At 35.0% G+C, this 13,478-nt stretch overlaps 1 protein-coding gene across 1 annotated transcript; it reads left to right on the top strand.

Annotated features, from left to right (window-relative positions):
- Nucleotides 1–3,624: 3,624 nt before the first annotated feature.
- LOC117119967 (ryncolin-4-like) lies at nt 3,625–9,445 on the top strand. The gene is made up of 4 exons (XM_033264951.1): nt 3,625–3,774; nt 4,823–5,205; nt 5,887–6,157; nt 8,062–9,445. Exons 1-4 carry the CDS (start codon nt 3,714–3,716, stop codon nt 8,307–8,309), a joined length of 963 nt encoding a protein of 320 aa, XP_033120842.1. The 5' UTR covers nt 3,625–3,713; the 3' UTR covers nt 8,310–9,445.
- The last annotated feature ends 4,033 nt before the right edge of the window (nt 9,446–13,478 follow it).

The raw sequence follows: 13,478 nt of genomic DNA, 5'->3' as shown, positions 1-13,478 counted from the left end.
GATCTGATACCGATTGTGCGGCCTATAATTCATGAAAATTTAAAGTGGTCTTCCAAAAGCGTATTTGCAGTAAAATAACAAAATGCATTGGTATAATCAGCAAACTGAAGCACTTTTTTCCTCAATATATACTTTTAAATTAATTCCTTTTAGGCCATGGGCTGGAGGTCCATCCCTCCCCACAGTTAAATTTCCTTGGTATCATCATGGAGGTATAACATTTTGTTCCTACGGGCATATAGAACAAAAAAATTAACAAGCCTTAATAGGGATGCATTGTACTACGTACTCGCGTCATTTGATAGTGTTTTATGGTCAATACTTTTTTTTGTTTTTTTTTTTTTTGGAGGGGTAACATTTATGCCCATAACCTGTGATTTCAAAAATCCCATCAATTGGTAGCAATGTGTAGAAGTGTATGTTTCTTAATCATGCTAAATAAAATTAATCCGACAATTATTAACGTCACTAGAGGTCAAAGGTCATCGACCTTTTTCTAAAATGCAATTTTTTTTATTAAAAATAATAAACTTCAGTGTCACATGTCTAACTTTGGATGTATTTGATACAAATTGTGTTTTTCTTGTAGTTATTGACATAAGGAATACAAGAGGTTAATATAGGCCTACTATTGTCAAATGTGATCCGAGAAATTTGTAATCAACAACAGTTTTTGGGGTAGGGGTAACATGCTCACTGAGGCCAACTCTTACTTTAGTCAATGGATATGTATGATAGGTATCATTTAGCCTATATATTTTTCTTGTTAATATCTTTTTTTATATTCCATATAAATAATAGAATACTAATTGGTATCAAATCTCACAACTGTAGATTTGTAAACGTTTGCGAGTAAATGTGGTAATAAATTTACAACTTTTCTGTGGAGGTCAATGACCTTTTGACCACTAGCTACGTCAATTTCTGCCTGTTTCAATTTTTTTTTCTATTTGAAAGACTGACCACTGTCTATTATAGGCTAAATGTTGATACCAACATCATACAAATCCATTGAATAAATCAAGAGTTATGAGCATAAATGTTACCCCTACCCCAAAAACTGTAGTTGATTACAAATTTCTTGGATCATAAACATTGACAATAGTGCATAATGCATTTTAATTTTTTTCTTGTAAATCTCAATTTTTGTATTCCATATGTCAATACAGTACACGAAAAACACAATTTGTATCAAATACATCCAAAATTAGACATCACTGAAGTTTATTGATATTTTATGAAAAAATTTGCATTTTAGAAAAAGGTCAATGACTAATACTGTAACATCATCTGGGCAGCTGATTATATATCGTTGAAATTCTAAAATTACAAAAACGTGCTGTACGATCAATTCATCTAGTTTTTGTTTTTTTAGCTCATAGACGGAACCTTAATTAAAAAAAACGGAAATTTTGAATATTTATGATTTGCATAGGCTTGCATGTATTATCTCTTATGTATCAATTTGTAAACGTGTTACCATGGTGCTACCAACTTCATTTAAAAAAAATTTCTCTAAACGTACAGCAACTTTGTATAGGCCTACATATAATTAGAAATGCAAAAAGATTGGAAGTTCCTTTTATAAGACTGAAAAAAAAAACTCAATTTTTTGTTACGCATTATTGTCCCAATTTGTGGAATGAAATAGAAACAGAAATTATTTCTTGCAAAAAGCTTACTCTCATTTAAAACAAGATTTAAAACCATTCATGCTTTATCATGTATATTTGTCACCATAGATTTCATAAATATAACGTACGTACAAGTAATAGTTAAACATTGCTTTAACAGTAGAAATGATATTATTTAAAAATGATGTTTTACACTAGCCGTTGTATTACCATACGGCCTGCTCAGTATGTTGCAAAAATAATCTAAAAGAATTGACACGTATTCGTCTCGAACCCGGGGGCCATAGCTCAGCTACGGGTCCGGTTGTACGCATGTATATTGGGCCATGTCATGTAATTTTTTTAATCAAAAAAGTGTAAATCGATCAGTAAAATTGACTAATAAGTATCTATATCAGTTAATCTAATCAAAATTGCTGATTTTCCCTGGCGTTTGTCCTACAGCAATGAACAGGACTGTTGTACGGCCTGAGTAGAACCCCTGTAGAAACGTATAGTACCTTATTCTAATATTGACCCTCCACCCAAAATTATGCCCCTGATTCTTATCACTCTATTGAATACTTATCACCTGGTAGATCTGTCCTTATGATGGGAATACCTACATTCAGTACATGGTCCTCCTGCCATTAATAAACGAAAACTTTACTAAAATAAAACTAAATAATATAGCAGTCTGTTATTCGAATATCTATATTAACGTATTCACCTAACTTAATTCAAAAGAGATTTACTAATAGGTTTCCTAAATAATGCATAGCAGTACCCTGTGTATTCATAACACATGTAAATTGAATTAGGCTCATTTTCGGCCATCTAGTGATCAAAATTTTCCCGAGGGAGGACGCCCCACCCCCTTCCTCTTTGGGATTATCCATTCATGAAAAAAAAAAGAACACGTAAGCAACTCAATTTTTTTTAATGATACGTATACCCACATAAATAGGACTATTTTAGGAATGAGAAAGTTTACCTGACCGTTTTCAAGAGGGGGAAAACCTTGAATTTTGAAGAATTTAAAAGTCATTAAAAGAGACACCTCTGAAGCCAGAAAAGCTCATTTCCCGCCATCTAGTGATCAAAATTTTCTCGGGGGAGTAACCCCGGACTCCCTTCCTCTTTGGGGTTATGTACGTATACACACATAAATAGGCCTATTTACGTAATAAGAATGAGAAAGTTTACCTAACTGTTTTCAAGAGGGGGAAACCTTGAATTTTGAAGAACTTAAAAGTCATTAAAAGACACCTCAGAAGTCTGTAAAGCTTATCTCCCACCATCTAAGAATCAAAATATTCCCGGGGGAGGATCCCGGACCCTTTTTGGGCGTTTTTATGAGAAAAAAAAGTCTGACCTCCCCCCCCCCCCGCCTAAACGTGAACCTAAATCCGCCTCTGATTAACCTGTATGTAAAATTACTTTATTTAACAACACTAAATTAAAGATAAACTATGTGAATAGGCTATATAACGTTAAGACACACTAATACTAATATATTTCTGATAGGCTTCACGTACATGGAAAAGTTATTATAACTTGTTAATTTTGTATCCGTGGATTTACTCGTTATCTGCAAGAGTTTTGGTTTTCTATCATTAACAATACAATACTGTACATTATTTCTTAATAAATTTAGCAATAGTACAATCTTATCAATCAATATAATCTATGCTCTATCTTAAACAAATCACGTTTATAGTTATTCAATTGAAAACAAATATATTTCTCGTGTGTGCATTGTTTATAATAGGTTTTTTATGTTTACTATAATTTCGTTTTATTAAATAGGCTTTTTGTTTACTTGATTTTATGTCATTTTATTTCCATGCAAAGCATTGAACACAATAAACAAATCCCATTTTATTCCAGGTGCCTACCGGTGGCATAATAAAGACAATAATGAATAATAATGTAAGTCTTATATACAAGAATTATAATACAATAAATCTGCCTAACCTAGTTACTCGCTATACATGAACAATCCATAAAATGCAACTCCTTCAGTTTTATACAAAAAGACAGTCGGAGAGTACCACAGTGAACGAGTGTATTATCGGATCTTTACACTAGCAAGCAAATATGTTCGGAGTTTGGAAGTCGTTCTTGATTTTCTTGCTCCTGACATTCTCTGCATCTGGTGGTATGTAGGCCTGTTTTCACTTCATTGCTTTTCAGTAAGGTATATAGTAGGCCTATAGGTATATAATGCGCTAAACCTCGAAGGTAGAAAAGAAGTTTGGTCGCCTACAAATTCGGGAATATGTAAACTATGTAATGACAACACTAAAGAAACCGTCGTACTAGAATGTAATAGATTCAATAAATTAAGAGAGGAACCTTTAAAAAGCCTTAAAACTGACAGCTACTTCTTAACGATTTTTACTCTTTTTGGAAATCATTCGATGAAGGTAGCTCGGAAATGAGACTACACCTATTACTAGATAATTTATACAATGAAAACCCAACATTATGAAAAATATTTGGCACTTGCTGCTGCTAACTTTTTTTTTTATTAGTGTACTATTACTCAGTAATTAAGTTTGTTTATTTTAATCATTTTCTAATTTTAAGGTCGTATTACATTTTGTTCATTTTATGTATTATGGACGCACCACATTTTAGGTGTGTATGATCTGAAAGTGAGTGACAATAAATACTGAAATACTGAAAATACTGTCATGATCTAAACAACCCAAAATAATTGAAAAATAACCGTAAAATACAGAAGTGTTCGTACCGGAAGTCCCAAACTATCTGGTGGTATCATGTAGGCCTGATTTTACATCATTGATATTCATAGTGTTCGTATCAGTTAAAGTAGTCTCAAACTATCTTCATTTTTTTATTGCCCTTATAGTAATTATTTCCTTCAGTTCAATTTGGAAATAAAATATTTGTGTTTTCAGCCAACAGTAAATACTTGCTGATAATTAATTAGTAGTTAACCACTATGTAAGACCTCTACATGTCTCATTTTAAACTTCGAAAATGGATTAGTCTTAAGAAATATTTTATAATTAAAAAAAAACAAAACTTTTTTGTTGGGTCTATACAAAACTTTTTTTTTTTTTTTTTTTTTTACAAAATTCTAGCCCAGAGCCCAGAATATGAGCCTCCCCGAGGCTAAAATTTTGGGAATTGTTCGGTCAATATCATTTATTAGCATTTTGGTGTTTTCGTTATTACAGTTGAATCAGCAATCCACGCCATTTCGATGTCCAGAGCTAATGGACATCTGCTGTCGAGTCATTCACTACACCATTCACCAGTGAGGGGTTTGACAGATTGTGTAGAACTTTGTTTGCATCATTTTGAAGAATGTTCCTCTATAGCTTACGATAGAGACAGACAAATGTGTGACGTATTCGCCAGTAAATCTCGATATCAACTAGTCACACTGATGTTCCCAACGAATGTACTGTTGTACACGACACCAACGACGTATCGCGATTGCACAGACGTCAAGCAACGAATGAGTGGTAAAAGTGGTGTTTATGAAATTATGCCATGCTCGTCATGCAACGCGTTTCTTGCTTATTGTGACATGGACACTGATGGTAAAGCTTGGACAGTAAGTTTCAAATACAGTTTTCCCTCTAATTCGAGACCACTCAAAGTAGGCTACTGTACCAACTAACGCATTTTAATCCTTTTACATAAAGTTAACCTGATTGGAGACCAAGACCACACGACATTTTCAGGTCCAAAAAGTTGTCCCAAATTGGATGACACTCTGTATGTTATTATTAATTTAAATTTAACTAAAATCACGTAGGCCTAGTCATTTTGTAAATACCTATGTGTATCCTAGACCTGATTCTCTTCAAATGATGACCAAAATCGATGCCCACTGATGTTTCTCCATGTATATTGCGTCTTTAAATCGTTTTATACCAAATACATATTATTTGTCATTTGTATACTTTATTGTGTTAGTAGGCCTATGGCCAGTGGTGGCGCTACGGGGAGAAAGGAAGGTGAAGAATTTTCCCCAGCAAATTCCCTCCCGCCTAATAATATCAATAGATTTAGTGAAGTTGACGCAAGGCATTTGCTTATCCGGGGTAGTGCGCTTATCACGATTATTCAATACCAGCAATCGTATTAATTTTCTCTTATCTCTTATCTTAAATTGTATCTCCTTTTAAGAATTTACCTTGCCCCTGCACTTTCCTTCTCTCCATAATCCAGACGCTGACACTGCCAGTGCCTGTGGCTTATAATTGGAATAATGAAAATCACAATCTTATAGGTATTTCAGCGTCGACAAGATGGCTCTGTAGATTTCAACCAAAACTGGAAAACTTATGCGTCTGGATTTGGTAAGTTAAGTGGCGAGTTTTGGCTCGGAAACAAGAAAATCCACAAAATTACGTCGTCAGCAAAGTATGAATTTCGAATAGATATGGTAGCTACAGATTACAGCACTTATCACGTCACCTACGAGTCAATTGAGATTGAAAGTGCAGCTGAAAACTTCAGATTGAACATTGGAGAGTACATTGAAGCAAATTCAACTGCCGGTAAAACTATTATTTTGACTATTTTGATTTATTTGCAATTCATTCATTTTAAGGTTCATTCATGTTGTTTACCAGTGGAATGACATTCAGCGGCGGATCCATAATATTACATGCGGGAGGTGGGAGGCACCAAATTATCAGAATAGCTAAGTAGGGAGAACTGTCAGCACAGAGCAAAACAAAGGTGCCGGAGGTCCTAAAGTAACATTTTGTATTTGTATTCTACTTTGTTTTACTTTGATACCAAGCATTGGTAAGTAATGTAATTTAAACATACGGTAGTAGCAAAACGAAATCGGCAGATTCGCCACGTTCTCTCCTCCACGTTACCCGAATTAAATCGGCCCTGACAAAGTTCACAATGCTACACGGAAAAAACATACAGAATATACAAATATAATCTTTGTATTAAACTAAATGAAAACGAAAAAGGAATTTATTCAACCTATTGCGACCTTTCTCAGTCCGAGAGACACCCGTTTCTCAGTGCTTTTTATCAGTTCTGTAAATAAATGAATGGAATAATACTGTTCTCAGCTCATTTTTCAAAATAGAGAAATAAAGAAGCGATTGCAATGTGCCTAACACGCTTCCTCCCCCAGTCGCCCCACCCCATTCAAAATGTTCTAAGCAAAAAAGTCACGCTCAAGTAGATAAAAATCACTTTTGCGAGCTAGCTACCTCCACTTAATCATCAAGCTCCCACCCCTTCCCCTTTTCAATACTCTTACATACGCCAATGCACAAGAGAGTTTAATGAGTTTGATGTGGTCTACATTATCCCCAATAGAAGCGAAATTGTTGGATTTTTTTTTATAACACTGTCACTCTTCATGTTTTTAGCAACCCTTTGTTTCAGAAAATTGTTTTGCATCAATATTTTTTAGCAAGTTATACGGTGTAATTATTGTGATATGTAACATACGTTTCTGGACAGGATTTCAGGGGCGGATCCAGACATTTTCTGACGGAGGTGGAGGGGTGGGGGGAGGCCCAATAGGTAGAACACACACACCTCAGCCCCACCATGGCTGGGGCTGCGGTGAGCACATTTTAAGAATATGCCCCTCTAGACGCTCGGAAATGGCACTCTGAGATGGTAAAAAGTGTTCCTCCTCACTTCTCAATTATTGACTTCTTCCCGACGGGAGCTATGCTTCCCCTCACTTAGACACCATTCCCTCAAGGGCGTCGCAAAAGTCTGATTATTAAGGACCTATAGATAGTCTATTCTATACTGGGAGTCGCAAAGAAAATTATGATTATAGCACCTTAGATGCCTGGAAATGGCACTCATTCAGACTTAAAATTTGAATATTTTATTTATTTTTTTTTTAAATTGTAGGAGGTTATGGCCGACAAATTGAGACCCCTCTTAGGTCTCGGTCTTTTGGGTTTTCATCCTGGTTTATGAAGTCGTGGGGGGGGGGGGAATCGGCGTAGATGGTATAGCGTAACGTTGTGCTGGTCGTCAATCAAGAGAAAATTCAAAATTAGTGAGCGGTAATAAAACAATCGAGCTCTCCTTTCGCCCACTGCTGGGTCAGCCACTGAACTCATTGGTACACTCATGGTCCTTTCCCCGGCCCCTCTTTCCTCCCTTTCACACTTCTCAATTTTATTTTTCAGTGGGACTGACGGGGCGGGGGAGGGTTCACGGCCCCCGTGGCCCCCGCTGGATCCGCTCCTGGATGTGTTTGTTTAGTAAAGTGTTTCTATAATTTGTAAGTGAATGGAATAGCTCTGTTCTCGAAACACATACTGTGCAAGATCAGTAATAGTATAAATATTTGAACAAGAAAGATAACGTTTATTTCGTTTAATGATGTTTTAAATGAAGCTATTTACATAAGGGCATAAAAAAAACGTTCTTAACTAATCAATTGTCTTGTTATGTTTTATAGCCGAAGGATTTTCCAGTACCCAATTAACCACACAGTCCAACAATGGCATGAGCTTCTCTACAGTGGACCGAGATAACGATAATATCGGCGAAAATGCCTGCAGTATTAGTTATAATTGTGGTTGGTGGTTCAACGCTTGTTACATTTCTAATCTTAATGGTCTATATGAATCGGGAATTATCTGGGACCATGGAGGAAACCACTATATTTTACGATTCTCAGAAATGAAAATGCGAAGAGTTGACTGAGGACAAAAAACAGCGCATTATTATGCCTTGCCTTTTATAATGTTTATATTTGTATGATTTTAAATAACAGTGAGCTGTTGGTAGATTACGCTAGTTTACGTATCTACTAGTAATGTACTCTTTAGATGTGTTGACCATTTGCCCACAATGGCACGAAGAATAAGGGGGAAGCATACATAGCAGCGTTTAAACTACATTTTCCAACGACAATGGAGAAACATCAGATGTAAATTAATTTAATAATTTTGTGCTTTGTTATGAAATATTTCTGTGGTTAGTTTAAGTAAAATAGGCCTATACCCTTAACTTAGCAGGAATTCCATTTCTTTGGTAATGGTAAAATCCAACAAAGTTTCCACTGACGGACCGTCAAGGGCAGCAAGGCACACACTACTATCTTATCTAGAAATACTCCCAAGACAATGTGTTTACTCTGTGTTAGCCTTCCCCTTCCTCGTTTTATTTTTCTTAAGTATATAAAACTAATATACAAGATAATTGCTGGCATTGTAGAAGAAAGAGTCAATTTTTAATGCAAAAAAACTTGAACATGCATTACTTCCTTTTATATAAGCATGAGTTACTTCGAATCAAAGATTTATATGATTATAGTATTGGGATATTTTGTTTGAAATTAAAAATGGAAGGATACCTATATCCATTTCACAACACATTGCCATGAACTCACAAATCCATGCTTATGCAGCACGTCGATCATAATCATACGATATTCCATCATGTAGGCTCACAAAACGACAAAACACAGTTTTCTTTTATTATGGACCTAAAATACTGGCTATCATCTTATTCTATTACAAATATCAAATTTTAACATCAAGCTGTGAAAGAAACAATTTTAAACTCGCACAGTACACAGACACTTAATATCACTATATGATCACCTTTTAGTACGGTATATATTACAGTACGGTAATGTTATATATTGATATGTTGTAATTCTACTGTCATTGTTTACTTTATTTAATTATATTATTTATATTTATTTACTTAGTAGTACCAGACCTATTAACAAGCTTTGCTTCTTGGTTTCTGGTACTCATATTGTATATTGTTATGAACTATGAATTATATGAGTAAAATAAAATGGATTTGAATTTAAAATTGTTCAATTATTAATCCGATAATTAAAATCAATTCAATGAATATCGAGTGTGCTTTTTCTTTTGGTCAAAAGAAGTAGACATTCTTACTATTATCGACAGTTAAGCAAATAGCTAGCTCTTCAAAGATGCCCTTTAAGAACATTTCATAATTTAAAATATCTACAGATTTATTGTCAACATGGGCGTCGTGTGGTGGGGACGGGGGGACGCGTCCCCCCACTTTTCAAAGTAGGGGGAACATCATATCTTTGTCCCACCCACTTTTCACCAATCTTCTATAATTAAAACCCCACTTTTAAAAGCGATTGGAAAGAATAACAATTACGCATGACTCATGAATTTTGTCTGTTCACTTTTCTAAGTGCGGTACGTATTTTCCGGACCAAAACCGAGTAAAAACGCAATTGTTTATACATTTCGTAACCATCTCAGAAACCACTAGATCGATTTTATGGGTGAAACGGTTATCAGAGGCTAAATTAATTGTGAAAACAACGTACTTAACGTTGTTAAAATTGGAAGCATGTATACATATAAAAAAGTGCACAATTTCTACTATAAACTATTTATTCCTTTTGTATATTATTATGACCCGTACGTATATAGTGTTTAATATTATCTACATACATAGGATTACTGTTTTTTTTTTTTCAAAAAAAATTATAGTTAGTCAATTGAATTTTATATTGCCATTATTAAAAAATAATTATACAGCCTTTGACACTGATATGTCTATCTATTTCGATTAAGTGATACCAAAAGTTTACAAACTCCAGTGTTACGTTGACGCAATCTCGCAATGACGTCATAATAATCAATGGCGGATTCAAGTGGGGCCGAGCCGACCCTAAATTTTTCAAAATTATTTTTAAAAAATGGAAAAAAGAAAGGAAAATTACAATTAGAATTTAGGTCTGAGAGTGCCATTTCCGGCAGTCTAGAGGTGTCATAATCATAAATTTTCTTTCCCTTTCCTTTTTTCCCCTTTTCTGTAGGGGGGGGGGGGGGGGGGGGGGGGGTGGTTTCTGTGTTTTATTGACATCGGCAAAGAGCAATAATAGTAAAACTCGAGCGTCACGACATTGCGAAGTGTCTGCTCTTGTTCCTCGTATCGAACTCGAGTCAATCCGAGATGGTCCGAGTGAAGTTTCATGCAAATATTTCGTACGGAAAAAAAATCGCCGTGGCTAGAGATACGGTACCGTATCGGAACTTCCGATCGCTAAAGGTACGGTAAATGATATTACGTCATGATTAGCCAGGGCAGTATGTTAGGACCACTTCTGTTTGTTTTTTACATAAATTATAGGCCTATGCCTAACTATGTTAGTTCAGAGATATCTTTATTTTGCTGATGACACCAAATTAGGGCAAAAAAAAAGGGTTGTGTTGCTCTCCGCGACCGAGAAATTTTCCAAAAAATCGGGTCGGAATTTTTTTTTTCCTTGAAATTCTGAAACAGAAATGTATTTTTTTTTTAAATCAAAATCGGGCCAAATATTAAGTATATGTACGCGTAAAATCGGTAAAATAGAAGGCATAATTGTAAGAACCGAGCGCGATGACGATACATGCACACGACATCGGATCTCTCGCGCTGAGCTGTCAATTGCCACGACCAGATCACTAGGCCTAGGCTAGACAATGACCACAAGTCTCAGTTTATTGATTTTTCGTAGTATTAGCACATTTTGGAAAGCGCCACCAGCGTCAGTTTATGTCGTGAAACGTTTTGGATGCGAATAATCCTAATCCCAGAAAAAGTATACTATGGAACGCCATGCAAATAAGTAATTTGGAACGCCATTGGTGCCAAAATCGATTTATTCTTAAGCATTTTAATTGGTTAAGACAAAGATTAGGGATTAGAACCCAGTCTAGGCCTAGGCCTGAGCTAACCTATTCTTTACTACTGTACAACTTGTGGTTGCTTGAATCAAAAATCGTATTCATTACCTTACGGTATATTGGACAATAAATAAAAACTGGCTTAGGTCTAGCCATCGCTTTGAAACCGGTACAACTAGACATTTTCGACTCCGTTACGGTTTTAGGCCAACCATAAACGAAATATTTTTCTCTTTTTTTTCTCAAAGTTTATTTCGATTTTATTACATAGAGGGCGCTTGTTTGGACATTTTTCATAGCCACAGTATTTTTTTGCTCGACCTGCCCGTGTGTGATCGTGTGGATCGGATACACATTACTGTATTATTTTACGTTTCGAAGCCAAATAAATCTTTCATTAAACTGATTTATTTTTGTTAATTTTATTTCAATATACACTTGGTTAGTATTTGTTCCGTCATTACTTGGAATACTTTTTGTTTGGCAAGCTCGCCATTGTTCTATTGTGGTGCCAAAAAGATATATATTTCGAAATATAGTCCTTTGTCCTAATTAATACCGGTAGTTATATCTAAACAGTATTTTTTTTATTATGTATTGTTTTTTAAGTTAATACGGATAACAGCAAAGCCTTTTATTTAAGTTTTGTCTTGATTTTTTAATTGTTAAGGATCGAGTCATCATGAGACAAGATTATATCTTCTAATTTTAATTTGATTCCTGAAATAGTCCCTATTCTGTTTATATTCACACTTATATCACTATATTTGTATTATTATTATTATTATTATTATTATTATTATTATTATTATTATTATTTGTATTATTATTATTATTATTATTATTATTATGACTATTTCGAAATAAGTGATAAAAAAAAAGAAGAAAAAAAAAACCCCACAACATGGACGAATTGGATTTGCCTCTAAAACGCCCCGGACTGGTCAATCCTAAAACATTTTGTTCATTACATTATCTGTTTAACTGTTGTTTTTTTTAATGATCAAAACTATAAAATGTATTAAAATACTTAATTATAATTATAACTTGTGTTTAATACAAACTAAACTTGTTCTTCATATTTCATTATTTTCATATATTTATTTTTGTAATTTTTTTTTCTAATGAATATTTCTGCTTCTGCTGTACTTATTTTCTCATTCTGGTCAGCGCCACCAAGTTAATTTTGAGCAACGACTCATTTCTATGGAACGTCCACAGTGCCTTCACCGGCGCACAGTGAGCCAGGGCGAAATCAAAGTGTGCCAAAAGTCCATTTTGGTGACTATGGCTTTTACACTACGGGTATGAAAACCTCTAGATAAGTCTTGTATTCGCCTAGATTAGCTTCTGTAATGAGTAATTAATTTTGGCACACTTTGACTTCAATCTGGCCCACTGTGCGGCGGCCATAGCATTCGGCTGCGCATTTATCATTCGGCGACCCATGGAATTGCATTCGGCGCATTTGGCATGCGGGGGTGACTTTCTCATTCGGCGGCTACTATGTTTTCGGCGCAATTGTCATGCCGCGGCGTTTTTTTTTTTTTTTTTTCATTCGGACGACCCTAGCATTTGGCGACTACATCATTCGGCGACTTTAGTATTCAGTGGCTCAAGCCTACATCATTCGGCGACTTTAGCATTCGGTGACTATAATAGGCCTCTATCATGGCGACCATCATGATAGGATAAAACGGTTAATTTTCAACGTCTGCTTACAAGCCTAGCTTAAGCCCCATTTACACTAGACACGATTACGACACGACAACGATACGATACAGATGCGCGCAGTGTTGAAGAATACAAAATACGCGATGATATGTCGTTGTCGTGTCGTAATCGTGTCTGGTGTAAATGGGGCTCTACACTGTGGATGTTCGATAATTAACGGCGTTCCATATGTATTCGCATCATTATTGTCTCTGTTTCCACAATAGCTCTATGGTTTCCACTCGAATTGCCTTGCGCTCTCTATACCTAGCATCCTCCTGATTTCGAACCATAGTATGAGGCGCAAAAAGTTTAATTAAAATTAAATTCTTAGAAACTGTTTACAAATGTTTGTGTATTTTATAAAATATGATTTTTGTTATAGGTAAAATAAAACTGTTTTACTTATGAATAAATAATATTCGTTAAAATCTACCAGAATTTATTAAATGCTCGGGTACATAATTAATGAATACCAGGCGCT

Source organism: Anneissia japonica, unplaced genomic scaffold, assembly GCF_011630105.1.
Source record: "Anneissia japonica isolate Jap-2015-1 unplaced genomic scaffold, ASM1163010v1 scaffold287920_len488460_cov166, whole genome shotgun sequence".
Taxonomy (NCBI): domain Eukaryota; kingdom Metazoa; phylum Echinodermata; class Crinoidea; order Comatulida; family Comatulidae; genus Anneissia; species Anneissia japonica.
Note: the sequence above shows the minus strand (reverse complement) of the source record. Positions and strands in the feature narration are given on the sequence as shown.